General features: G+C 44.0%; 1 protein-coding gene across 1 annotated transcript in view; it reads right to left on the bottom strand.

Moving 5' to 3' along the window:
* Positions 1–13,317, bottom strand: part of SHROOM3 (shroom family member 3) — a 253,836-nt gene extending 240,519 nt beyond the window's left edge. Inside the window, exon 1 of the mRNA XM_045018424.1 lies at positions 13,153–13,317. Within this exon, the coding sequence (XP_044874359.1) occupies positions 13,153–13,317 (165 nt within the window). The remainder of the gene's footprint in view (positions 1–13,152) is intronic.
* Positions 13,318–14,213: the final 896 nt, after the last annotated feature.

Below are 14,213 nucleotides of genomic sequence, written 5' to 3'. Positions count from 1 at the left end.
CCTATTCTCCAACTCACTCTCCAAGATCAGCTTAAATCCGAAATCTGGTAAATGTTCAATACACTACAGAAGGGTTTAGTCACTAGGGTGCCCCCTCACGGCTGGGCATAGCATTGCAGCTCTTTCCTCTCAGCGCCCCTGGCCGACATTCACTCCATTCCTGCAGTGGTCTGCTTCTTCCCATGACCCAGCCCTCTGGACAGGTTATGTTTTATTTCCACCCCTTCCAGGGTAACAGGAAGTCCAACAAAGACTCTAATGTCCTTACATATGGCCCTTGGCCCTAACTCTTGGCCCCATGGGCCTTACCCAGCATTTTAAAATCATCCTTATCCCCTTTTGTCTGAGGGCTTCACCTCATCTTCCTAGTGGCTGGTAGAGAAACCCAGGGCCTCCCACTACCCTGGATTGCAGTCCAAGCCAGGCTAAGCAGGTAAGGTCTGCTTCATCAGACACCTTGGTGCTGCCTCCCTGGACTACTTCCAATTAGCCTTTCTTTAGGGCTTTTCCACAGCTCGTTCCAGGGCGCTCTGTAATAAGCAGTGCCTCCCAGGGCTTCTCCCTGGAAGTCTGGGGCTTACTTTTGTGTCAGGGTCAAACACGGGAACTTGTTCCAGTCTTGTGTCTTCCAAGCGTCTCCTCTCCCTAGACTTCCTCCTCACCCTGCAGCAACCTTCCTGTTCTCCAGCGGTCTCTCCACCGCCAAGAGGCCGACTGCAGAGTTCTTCTATTGCCCTGCAGATCCCTTCTCCTCCAGACATCCTCTCTTTATAGCATCGCTCACCGACGCCCAGCTCCTCCCCAGTCTATGCCATCCTTCAGACACGACCAGGTGCATTAATTGAGCTCTCTAGTTCCAGTGAACTCTTTCCAAGCCAGTATGGAGTCAATACCCCATCGCATAGACAAGTGTGTCTGGTAGATCCTTCTGTGACTCCTGAGTCCAAGCCAGGACTTAGGCAGAGCCTGTGTAGTGATATCAGGCGGCACAGGCTGTGTTTAGTATTAGAGCTGGAAAGGGGTCCTTTCCGTGTCCAGTAAGCTGAATATAGAACGTCCGTGACGTCCATTACAGCTGAGTCCCGCCTTCTCTTTGCTCTGAGACACACCACTAAGTGTGTGACCTACTGCAGCGGTGACATGAGGCCAAATGACTGAACAGGAAGCAAAAAAGGGCTCAGACTAAGCTGTGTGGAAGTTTAATTTTGCAGCGAGAGGCTGTCTTCAATAACGAGGTACCTCTGAGTATGGCTACTGAGCTGGAGAGAAGCACCTGGAAGTCCCTCATCTCTCAATCTGGAGGAGCTATTTTTCTGGGGATTCATCTTAACAAATTTACCCTCAGGAAAGGCACATCTGTGATTTGTGTCTGGAGCGGAGGAGCTCTGGATTCACCTGTTTTTTTGTTAAGAAGGGAAGTTGAGATATTCCTAATGGATCAGAGAGGGAAACATTTGTCATGACAAATTGCAGATGGCCTATCTGCACCATCAGGCAACCTGTCTCCAGGCTCAAAAGCTCCCGCTGCCTCTGTTTGTGGTGCATCGGCACCCCAGCGAGCTAGCACTCGTGGCAGTCAGTCAGCAAGGAAGCACTGTGTCCGCAAGTGCTAATTCAGCGTAGTGGAAGCAAACAGAACTCTTTTTGTGGAATGGGGGGATTGGCAGCCTAATGGAGGTGGCTGACAATAGAGGCCTTTTGGCTAAGCAATTCTGTTCCTTTGAGAGAAGGTAGGAGATCCTGTCCCCAGAGCTGGCATCAGAAATCGCTAGTAAGGCCCCACTCAGAGCCCTCAGAACGAGGGGAAAGTGCAGCGGGGACTCTTTCTGTGCTGCACCAAAATCATTTTCCCTCTGCCCTGTAAGTAAATGTCTATCTTATTCCCATTTTCTAGTGATCTGGGACATTCCTGGTCCTTAGGGATATGGCATGCCCTTTCATACAGGAATGTTGTGAAGCCTACTAGCATATTTCATTCTATTTTTAAGCTGTGTGTGGATTTAGTGCTGGTGAAAGGTGCCAGATGGATCACCCTACAAAATGTGGTCCTCTGCTCATCAACAGAAGAAGCACATCTTCCCTCGGTGTCTTGCCCATGTGCTTCAACACAGACCTGAAGAAAACCCCTCTAGGGGGAAGAAGGGTGGTTCCTTCTCTGTGCCCAATCTGTTCTTGGCCTCTTTGCTGAGAGTGAAAGGAAGAGTACCAATTAGCCACATTTTTTAATTTATGGGGACAGCCATCCACTTGAATCTGGACTGAAATCACTGCATGAAATACAACACATTTAAGAGCCTAGCTACACAATCAATAGGATTTTTCCCCTTTCCAATGAGTAAAATGAAGAATATATGAAGGAACAATAGAAACTCTCCAGCCAGGCAATACTGTCTATTCTCTGTTGCCTTCCTTATACCACGGGCCCATCCAAAGCAGGTCCCTGAATGTCTATTTACAATACTTCAATCCTGCAAAGTTTTACACCTATGATTAACTTTACACACTGTGACTAGTCCCACTGAAGTCAATGAAGTGAGGATCTGTGGGTCCTGAACCCAGGCCTGCGGGCCGCTGCTGCCTCCATACCACCATCAACAGTTCTATTAGTGCCGTGGTTCCCAAACCAGGGCTGTCGCTTGTTCACGGTAAGCCCCTGGCAGGCCGGGCCGGTGTGTTTACCTTCCACGTCCGCAGGCTGGGTCGATCGCAGCTCCCACTGGCCGCAGTTCGCCGCTCCAGGCCAATGAGGGCTGCGGGAAGCGGCAGCCAGCACGTCCCTCAGCCCGCGCTGCTTCCTGCAGCTCCCATTGGCCGAGAGCGGCAAACCGCGGCCACTGGGAGCTGTGATTGGCCGAACCTGCGGATGCGGCAGGTAAACAAACCGTCCAAGCCCGCCAGGGGCTTTCCCTGAACAAGCGGCGCCCCTAGTTTGGGAACCACTGTACTAGTGATTGGAGAACTGGGAGCCCTAGGGCCTTACGCTCTGCTAAAGGTACGGACCACTGGACCTAGCTGGAGGAACCTGGTACACTATTTAAGCCAGAAAGAGACAGAGGAAGTTGTCCATGCAAATGAATGTATTCCTGGCGGGCTGCTACATTGGAGCCTGCCTTCTTGTCTGAGTTCTGCCTTCCTGAATCATCCCCGGTTCCTGCCTTCCTGACCTGCTCTGGTTCTGGCCGTCCTGCCTTGTTCTTAATCCCTGCCCTTGGTCTCTGCCTCTGCCTTTTGACTTAACTTAGCTCCTAACTCCGACCAGGGCGTGCACAGGAATTTCATCCACAAGTACTTGGCTGCGGTGAGGTCACAGAGCTCCTCCGGTTCCCGGACCTCAGAGAGCTCCTTCGGCCCTGTGGCTGTGGCCTGGGCACAGAACTCCTCTAGCTCTGGGGCCAGAGGAGCTCGTTCTCCCTCCCTGCCGCAACCCCAGGGCCAGAGGAGTTCTGTTCCCCTGCTGATTACTGGGGTGGCCTGTGCCTGCTTGCACCTCCTTGTGCACGCCCCTGACTCCGACCACTAGGTCTGACCACCCAAACCCCAGTCATGACAAATGAGGCTACTCACAATGCATAAAGCTAAGCATTTGCACAGGCCTTTGCACGACTGAAGCCTTATATTGCTGTCATATTATGACTATATTTAAAAAAAATGACACAAAAGCAAGGTACATATAATCCACTTTAAAAACCAGACAAATGTAGGCCCAGCCCTGCAACACTGGTACACTCACATGACACAACTACACAGGAGTAGTCTCACTGAAAACTCTAGGGTTACTCAAAAACATGAAGTTACCCACATGCATGTTAAAAATGCAAACAAAAGAAATAGTATTTTTCAATTCACCTCATACAACAGGGGTGGGTAAACTACGGCCCAGGGCGGCCGCGTCCAATCCTTCAGATATTTTAATCCAGCCCTCAAGCTCCTGCCGGAGAGCGGGGTTGGGGGCTTGCTACACACAGCTCCTGGAAACAGCAGCACATCCCCACTCTAGCTCCTACGTGTAGGGACAGCCTGGGGGCTCCACACGCTGTCCCCACTACAAGCGCTGCCCCCGCAGCTCCTATTGGCCAGCAAATGTGGCCAATGGGAGCTGCAGGGGCAGTGCCTGCAGACAGGGCAGTGAGCAGAGCCACCTGGCTGCACCCCCGCATAGGAGCCGGAGTGGGGACATACTGCTGCTTCCGGGAGCTGCTTGAGGTAAGTGCCGGCCAGAGCCTGCACCCTTGACTCTCTCACATGCCCCAACCCCATGCCCCAGCCCTCCGAACCCCTCGGTCCCACCCTCCTGCATCCCAGAGCCCTCACCCCCCTGCCCGCATCCCAACCCCATGCCCCAGCCTGGAGCCCCCTCCCGCACCCTGAACTTCTAATTTCTGACCTCCCAGCCAGAGCCCTCACTCCCTCCCGCACCCCAACTCCCAATTTTGTGAGCATTCATGGCCTGCCATACAATTCCCATACCCAGATGTGGCCTTCGGGCCAAAAAGTTTGCCCACCCCGTCATACAAGTACTGTAGTGCATTCTCTTTGCTGTGTAAGTGCAGCTTACAAATGTAGATTTCTTTTTGTTACATAACTGAACTCAAAAACAAAACAATGTAAAACTTTAGAGCATACAAGTCCACTCAGTCCTACTTCTTGTTCAGCCACTCACTAAGGCAAACAAGTTTGTTTACATTTACAGGAGATAATGCTACCTGCTTTTTGTTTACAATGGCACCAGAAAGGGAGAACAGGCGTTTGCATGGCACTTTTGTAGCCAGCATTGCAAGGTCTTTATGTGCCAGATATGCTAAACATTCGTATGCCCCTTCATGCTTCGGCCACCATTCCAGAGGACATGCTTCCATGCGGATGATGCTCATTGAAAAAATAAAGCATTAATTAAATTGGTGACTAAACTCCTTGGGAGGAGAATTGTATGTCTCCTACTCTGTTTTACACTCATTCTGCCATATATGTCATCTAAATGAGCTGATGAGAGAATCAATTTGCTAACTAAGTGGTTAAAGTTTTCTGCATTGGTAAAGGTGTTTCAAGCATCTGCAGATCTAGGAATCTGGACATTCACTAACATGTTTTCCCCTGTTAAAAGTTAACATACAGAAAGATGGGAAAATCTATATTTGTGTTAATTCATTTGAAAGATGGATAATTTCAATGCAGCTTCTTTCCAAAGACCAGTCCTCTACACAAGGCATAATATTCTTCTTGGCTAGCAGCGGGACAACAGCCAAAGCTTTGGAGCAAGGTTGAGAAACCAATGAGACTTTATCTCAAAAACAACACAAAAGGGAGACTAAGAGCAGCTTTGTCAATCAAAACTGTATGTGAGGGGTTTTGAAGTAGAAGAGTGGTCTTGACATGCCCCCCGAAGCAGTTAATATTTCTTGTTTGTGTGGGTTTTGAGAATGATTCTGTCAATCAACCTCTGTATTCGGATCTATTCACCGTTTCTTCCCAGCTATTCAAAGACATAAAAACTCTTGAGGTGAAGGGGCAAAAGAGCTTGGTAGGGAGAGAAAAAAATCTCTCTACAGCAAGACAAACTTCACGCTGAACTTTCTAGGCGGAGTGAACTTTGCAAGGTCTCAGGCCTCATAATCCAATGTAAATCTCAAGGAAAATGTATACTATTCACCACTGGCAAGGATTCCTTGTTACTGATCCTTGTTCACTACTCAGATCTGTTTTCTGGCATAAAATTACTTCACAAAAGATTATTATTAGGACCCTGTCTGTTTAGATAGTGTTTAAAAATATTTGCTATAGTGTAAAAGGATTATAAATAAAAAGCAGCCAAAAACAGTACCTCCAGTACAAACCTTGCTGTATGGGGTGGTTTGAATTCAAATCCTCCATTATGACCCCAGCCTCCAAATACTGCTTTGGTGCCTGTTCCTATTTTCTGGGTCATATTTCAAATCTTGTTAATAAAGCTGTTGCAAGAGGACTGAAAGTTGCATGAGACTTGCTCGTGGTGGAAATCTCACTCAATCAGTGGTTCTTGATTTCTGCCATTTGGGGCTAAAAAATCTCACGAGAAGAGCAAACAGGATCTCACTGTGTTGAATGTGACCTTGATTTGCCCTGACTTGGTCTCCAGACCAAACCAATACATTAAACCCAATCCAGATCCACTCTACTTTCTTAGTCCCACTCTAGCTGTGAGATCAATATTGCAAGAGTAAAAGCACCTGAATATTTCTATGTGGCAAAGATAGTCAAACTGGGCGTGGGGAACAGCCTTACTCATTTCCCCTTGGCTTGCTGCAGGAATTTTTAACGGAATGTAATTTAATAACGTCGTTTGGTGCATCCTAGAGCCGTGCGTGATCTATTTCTGCCATCTCCTTGGTACACACAGACCTTTAGAAACGTAAGGTGATGTAGGCCTCTGAAATGCCCATTTGTTTTAAACTCAGTGTTCATGTAATTAACAAGAGGGCTGTTTCTCTTGCTAGGGATTAAGGCATCTGAGACGTTCTTTCTTGGCTAGTAGTTATATGGGAACATTTTTCACATGCTGTGCGGTAGCTCATCCATTCCCTTAGCTCAAAAGCATAGGTCACCGACAGGGTCTTTGTGCCAGAAACACGAGACAAACCCCAAGGTTTACCTCCCAGCAGGGTTGTAGGAAGCAATAAAAGTTTAATAATAATAGGGATAGCCTGGGAGAGAGCATGGGAAACAATCTTGAATACTAGCAAGAGCTTTAGCCCATGTTAAGGGCCTGATCCAACTCCTGTTGAAGCTGACAGATGTCTTTCCATGGACTTTAATGGAAACTAGATTGGGCCCTTAGCCATGAGGGTCCTGTGCCTATGCTGCTTCTAACACTTTCGTTTAAGAAGCCTCTCTCTGTCCGCACTTGAGTGAGCTCATGGTGCATTTAGCGACACATAATGAGAATCGTTCTATCAGCCTTGACAGACCCAAACCCAAAAGGACATTCTGGACCTCAGCTGGCCAGCTGACAGACTCTTCCAAGTCTTCGCCTTTGATCTGGCTCCAAATTCTGTAACATTTTGATCAAAGGACTCCCAGAGTCAGCATTCTCCCATTAGGTCAGTTCCAGGAGTCTATCAGTCTTTCCCACTCTGACATCCAGATGGCTTCTAAGTGAAATTAAATGGTCTCAAGCACCGAGAGGCAAAGATTCTTTGCTAAGCCTGGCATTTTATTTTTAAACTCTCATGACTCTCTACAAAAGATTATTTTAAAACTGTTTGTTAACCTTTCTGTAGGTCTTGATTTGCTAAAGCGAAGGAATCACTTCTATTAAAGGGGCTGCAGTTGGCACATTCAAGAATCATTCATCTTGGCAGAGGGTTAGACTAGATGACCCTTGTGATCCCTTTTAACCCTATGGTTCTATGATTCTAAGATGGACATACTGTCCTTGGCATGAGAGCTAGAGATACCAGGACACTGACTATACTTTTACTCTCTAAATGTTTGTGTTTTCTCATTCTTCTACCATTTGTTTGGATTTTATTTATTTTTATGCCCAACCACAGAATAACTTTCCTCCATGTTACTGGACATAGTACTTTTAATTTTTTTCCCTATCTTTCAGTACGCACCAGTGAGTGAGACATTGAGTCCTAGATTAATAGACTTTATGCCAGTGAAGGGACTGTCATGATCATCTAGTTTGACATCCTGCATAGCATAGGCCGTGATGGCTACACAGTAATATATTTTGGTGCTGTGTGTAACACAGCAAGTCTTCAGAAATGGAGTCTTGTGTGAGGAAGCAGAAGGATAGAACAGTAAGGGCAACAAGTGGAGAAAAATAATTCAGTATTTATTTGGGCTGTTAAGTGATTAAAAAAATTAATCACAATTAATCGCGCAATTAAAATTAATCATGATTAATCATGCAATTAATTGCTCTGATAAACAATAATAGAATACAATTTATTGTAATATTTTTGATGTTTTCTACATTTTAAAATATATTATTTTAATTACAACACAGAATACAAAATGTACGGTACTCACTTTAAATTTATTTTTTATTATAAACATTTTCACCGTAAAAAGCCAAAAGAAATAGTATTTTTCAATTCCCCAATTACAAGTACTGTAATGCAGTCTCTTTATCGTGAAAGCTGAACTTACAAATGTAGAAATATGTACAAAAAATAACTGCATTAAAAAATAAAACAATGTAAAACTTTAGAGCCTACAAGTCCACTCAGTCCTACTTCAACCAATCGCTCAGACAAATAAGTTTGTTTACATTTGCAGGAGATAAGGCTGCTGACTTCTTGTTTGCAATGTAACCTGAAAGTGAGAACAGGTGTTTGCATACCACTGTTGTAGCCAGCGTCGCATGATATTTACATGCCAGATACGCTAAATGTCCCTTCATGCTCCAGAGGACATGCGTCCATGCCAATGACGGGCGATCAATCACAATTAATTTTTTTATTCGCGATTAATTTTTTTTAGTTAACTGCGATTAATTAACAGCCCTAATTAAAAGATACCCAACAGCTGTCTACAAATTACTGGGCTGCAGATGGATGCCCACTAACTGACTGAGTTAGTTTCAAAGGCCCAGATCTTCAAAGATATTGATCTCAGTGGAAGTTAGAGCCTAAATAGTTTTGAGGATCTAGGCCAAGGTGTTTAGTTAAAGTATTTTCCTGTGTCTGTAGGACATGTGGAGGGGCTTGGGGGATGGGGTCTTAGCCCCATTGTTTTCTCTTAAAAGATTTGGACCTGATCCTAAATTCCTTGCACATTAAAAATTCCCATTGCCTTTGGGCCAACACTTGGCACACACCATGCCGGTGTAAAGAACTGCCTTTCCATGGTGTGCAGTACTGAGAGGCAGAGAGCTCGTATTTATACTTCTGGACCTTTCTTAAGCTCACCAGTCTACCTTCCCCTCAGTCACAGTTTCAAAGGCTCTCTTAGGTGAGATCACCAACTGAGTGATACTTACAGGACCAAAACAATTATGAGTTACTGATGACTACAAATAGAACATGTCTTATGTCATCCATGATTGTTTAACTGGTAGTAGATTGAGTAATGAGAGAGATTATAGAATAACCAAGGGGCGTACAATAGGCTTTCACACAGAAGTTAGAGGACCTTGACTTTGCAGATATCAACTTACTATCCTATACCCACATAGATATGCAAGCCAAAACAAATGATTTCCAGGCCAATACATAATTAGTAGGGTTGAATATCAACACCGAGAAAACACAAACCAGGAGAAGCAACACACAACAGGAAATGCCAATAACACTTTCTGGGACTGACACGGAAGGGGTCCAATGTTTCACTTCTTTTGGCGGCACTGTAAGTACAACAGGTAGAACAAAGACCTGAAAACCAGTTATAAAGTCATAGAGTTTAAGGGCACAAGGGACCATCAGATCATCTAGTCTGTCTTCTTGTATATCACAGGCCACCAACACCCCACACTAAACCCAGCAACCAAAATAAGACAGCCCACAGGAGACAAGACTACTATGTGCCACAGGCAGAGAATAGGAAAGATCAAAGTGTACCAGTGCCCGAGGCCTCCAAAATGGCAGGAAATGATTAACTGAGACATATCCAGATAATCCAGGCAGGTGACTCACACCCACATACTGCAGAGGAAGGTGAAAAGCCCCCAAGGTCACTGCCAATCTGATCTGGGGGAAAAATTCCTTCCTGACCACCTCACCTATGGTCATCAGTTAGGACCCTCAATATGTGAGCAAGAACCAGCCAGCCAAGCACCTGAGAGAGATAATGCTTGGTGCTACCTCAGAGGCCTGGCCCTCCCCATCCAATGTCCCATCTCCAGCCACGGCCATCCGTGATGCTTCAGGAGAAGGAGATGTTAATAAAAGAAAAACAGAATACACCGGGGGGTGGGGAAGTCCTGAACATAAGACATAAACTGGGAGTGACATTGTGACTCTAAAGCCAAATCGGGAGAAACAGAAATCTTGCCCTCTAAACTAAACTTTGAATATTGAACACCATTGCAAAGCCAGTCTTACTATATGGTGCTGACACTTGGAGACTTTTTAAGATCTTACTAGCTAAACTTCAAGTTTTCATGATCAGCTGCCTTGGACAAATCCACAATATCAGATGGCCAGAAAAAAATCACAAATAAAGAACTCTGCAGGAGGACGAAAGAGAAACCAATAGGACAGGAAATTATAGAACAAAATTGGAGATGGCCAGGACACACATAGAGGAAAGATCCAAAACCATAACAAGACAGGCATTGGACTGAAACCCCTCCCGAGCAACAGGCAACAAGGTAGATCAAGGATAACATGGAAATGCACAACAGAAGCAGCATAGAAAGCTATCAAAATGACCTGCTAAAACCTGCAGCAGGACACTGGCAAAAAATAGACTGCATGGAATAGAGAGGCATGAGAAATAGAGACAAGTATCACATGTGAGCGGACTTGCCAACTATCAAATATTCCATGACCTTTTAATTGTGTTACATGGAGATAACAGGACATATAATAATAGATGGTAAAATCATGCTGCAAACTTTCAGAGACTTCAGTTACATGGTCACTGAAGTCCAGATTCTCATTTACACTTTGCACCACTCTGGCAGTGTCAAGGGACCTTAATGTGGGTGTAAATGTACCTTACTTGCCAGAGCAGTGTAAACAGGCCACAGCGTAAATGAGAATCAGGCCTTAACTCTGAATTACCGCTCATTTAAATTCTTAACCTGCATCCATGCCCCACTTTTCTCTAGTTTTTACAGATCAGCAATACTGCTGTTAGACTAAATTCTCCTCATCTTGTCACCGTACTTACATGAGTGGTCCCATTCATTCCAATGGGACTTCTTCAGTGAGTAAGTCAGGTAGTCAAGATTTGACCTAGACAATGTTTTCATTTATTATTCCCAACAGTTCCCAATAGCTCTACAGTATAATCTTGATCGGTCAAAGAATAAAGAATTATGTATTATCTAGGTCAAAAAGCTTTCTAGGTAACTAACCTGAATTCACTATCTGCTATTCAGAGTAAATTATGAACACAGATATGTTACATAGCTATAATGTATTCATCTATATAACCAGATTGGTCTTCAGCTGAAACTGGAAGCAAACAAAACAAAACCCATGCTTGGCACAATTTCCAGAGAGTAAAACTCATATGGAAGCTGGCAAACTAGCATCTATGCCACTGATGCATGAACAGATGCACAAAAATTAGTGACAGCGCAAGCGAGGCTGTAGCTACAAGTTAAAAAAACAAAATACAAATTTTTGCAGTGTTGTTTTAGGGAAGGAAGGCACAAGTCATACAGCTGCCAGTGGCCTCATGCACACTCCAGGCATGTTTGACATTCAGGGGGCCAGTTGCTGAGGAAACCAAATCCCACAGACTCATTAATGCTCCACAGCAAGAGCCATCTCTGTCTCATTTAAGAAAAGTTATTGAACTTTGTATGTTGTGGGAAGATATTTCAGGATTAAAAGCAAAACCTGCTTTCACCACAACAGTAAAAACATTCTCATGCACAAAGCTGAAAATCTGACACTGCAATATTAGTCCCTAATGTGCAAAAAGTGAAATATAACGTATTGACTCAGTGATGTGATGTTTTGCTTTATGTGTCTGTCCCAAGTTGTCTCTATTTAATGATTGCTCTACAGAAAAGGGGGGAATGTTCATTTAAAGCTAAGAACCAGTTCAAGTTGGGAACGTTTATGTGAAAGTCCCAATCCCACAATCCTTGCTCATGTGACTAAAGGGGAAATGAATTGATGGGAACTCATTGATTTCAATGGAGCGACTCATCTGAGTAAGGATCACTCATGTGAGTGAGGGCTGCAGGATCACGCCTAAATGGAATAGATCTAGAGTACCAGAGTTTTCTTTTAGCTGCCATTGGTTTTGATCCTCTGAGTTTCTAGAGCCCACAAGTCCCATCCTATATAAAGAAATTAGATTAAATAATTATACATATGCATACAAACTCAAACACACACCCTAAAGGTCCATTTTTTACATTATGTATATACACATACATGCTATTGCCAATAGCCGAGCAGAGATTTGAGAACCACAAAATGTACATTTTTCTAAAGCATTTAAGTCCCATTTTCAAAAGTGACTTAGGCACTTGTGAGTCTGTCTCATTGAGAGTGAATAGGACTTAGGCCCTCAGGGCCAGATTTTTAAAGGTATTTAGGCACATAAAGATTCAGATAGGTGCCTAAGGGGATTTTTACTTTTGAATATCTCATGAGATACCCATTTAAATCTTTAGGTGTCTAAATACTTTAAAAATCTGGCCCTTATGAGCCAAACCCTATTGACTTTCAATTGGATTTAGGCTCCTAAGTCCCTTTTGAAAATGGGACCTAAGTACTTTTGAAAATGTTACCCTAAATATATTTGCCATCTATGCTATCAGTTACCAGTAGGTTAATATTGCATTCCTGAACAATAGTAATTTAATTCCAGAAGTACCACATTTCATAGGTATTTAGTAAATAGGAGAACGCTGGGGTGGATTTTTTAAAATTGCTATGTATATGCATACTTTCTCTGTGTGTGTGTGTGTGTGTGTGTGTGTGTGAATAGTCAGACACGTGTATGCATATGTATATTTATATACACATACATACCCAGAACTATTTACTACACTTTTCTATTTTTTCCCCTTCAGTTCTGATTAGCTGAAACAATATCATGTGACCTAAAATGTTTTCTCGCTAGTCAATTGACAAAAGCAGGTAACGGCTCACTGAACATGCTCAGATGCACCAGGATTTCATGGTACAAGATGGCTGGTGCAGCACACAGAAGGAAGATTCACCCACTGGCATTTAAAAAGAAACTATGATGAAATGAATAGAGCCTCTTTCTGAAAGCAATAGTTTCTGTCTTTTGGACAGGAAAGTTACTTTGATAGCTTAACAATGCCCTTAGACTTCAGGCATTACAATCAACAAAAGGATGTCCTGGACACCTAAGGATTTCAATAGAAGCTAGAGGTGCTCAGCACTTGCCAGGATCAGTCCAAACCCAGGAACAATTCCACCATGTAGGAGGCAATATTTTACAACTATTGCCCTGGAAACCAGGCATTTCTGCTAACTTCTTTGCATCCTGATTTAAAACAAACAAAAGTACCTTGGAGATGATTAATGGTTCCCCATGCTCCAGTCCGCCTTTCAGAGTGAATCCCCATGGAGCTCCTCCTTGAAGCAACACCTCCAGATAAATGTATCTTTCTTTATAGGTTATGCTGGATTCTGAAGAGGCTATGCCAGTGGCAGTATTGTCTAGCATCCTCATCTTTATCATCACATACTCATTCAGCCACAAATCCCACTGAAGCAATCACGGAAGAACAAGTTGAACTGCCCCCAAGTCCACTACGAGTCATCCTTAAGCATGTGAAACCCTGGGCTGTTTGGGGAGAGGCTTCTGACACAGCAAGTTTCTCTTCTGAGTTGAAGTCCAGGGTCCTGTGTTGAAAAGTCTTCATGCCAGCATTTCAGCATGTTGCTTTTCCTTCAGAGCTCACTGAGTCCTTGCAGGCATTTCAGAATTGTGTCTTTCCCAACCCAAGTATTCCTTGGCAGGATACCTTTCTGAAAATTATTCTTCCTGCCCTTACTATTTCAAACCTGTGTGTTTTACGTAAATTGGACAAAAGAAAAAAACTATGTAGGTTTATAACCACTGGCCAGTAAATTGCCAAAATCCGAACGAATGCTTCATTTGTGATTGATTATCAGTCTTTTCTTCCTTTCTGTGTGTGATTTACCATTATAATGGCCTTTTTGCCTCAGTCCATTGCACTAAAAGAATGAAAGCGTCTTCTCCCTCTCGCTCCCTCTCTCCTGCTCACTTCACAATTTTCTGACTTGTCAAAAAGAAAAAAACGGAGGGGGGAAAAAGCCCAGACTGAAAAAAGCATTTCCGTGTGGTTTTAAACTTGAAATAACTTCCCACGTCTCGAATTAAAAAGAACTAGAGTCTACAGGGCAAACAGGAAAGGCAGGTGAAATTAATCCCTTGAAAAAATGTTAAGATGATAGCTGAGTTCTTTTCACTTTCCAGGCTTTCCCAGATGATCTGCCAGAGTTGCTGCAGCTACTGCTGCTCAGAGGGAGAACGGGGAAGTGAAAGTAAGCTGGATTAAGGATTTCTGCACCGCAAGCATGGAGCTATGGAATGCAGGGTGC

Source organism: Mauremys mutica, chromosome 5 (genome assembly GCF_020497125.1).
Source record: "Mauremys mutica isolate MM-2020 ecotype Southern chromosome 5, ASM2049712v1, whole genome shotgun sequence".
NCBI lineage: Eukaryota > Metazoa > Chordata > Testudines > Geoemydidae > Mauremys > Mauremys mutica.
This window is presented reverse-complemented; position numbering and strand designations above follow the sequence as displayed.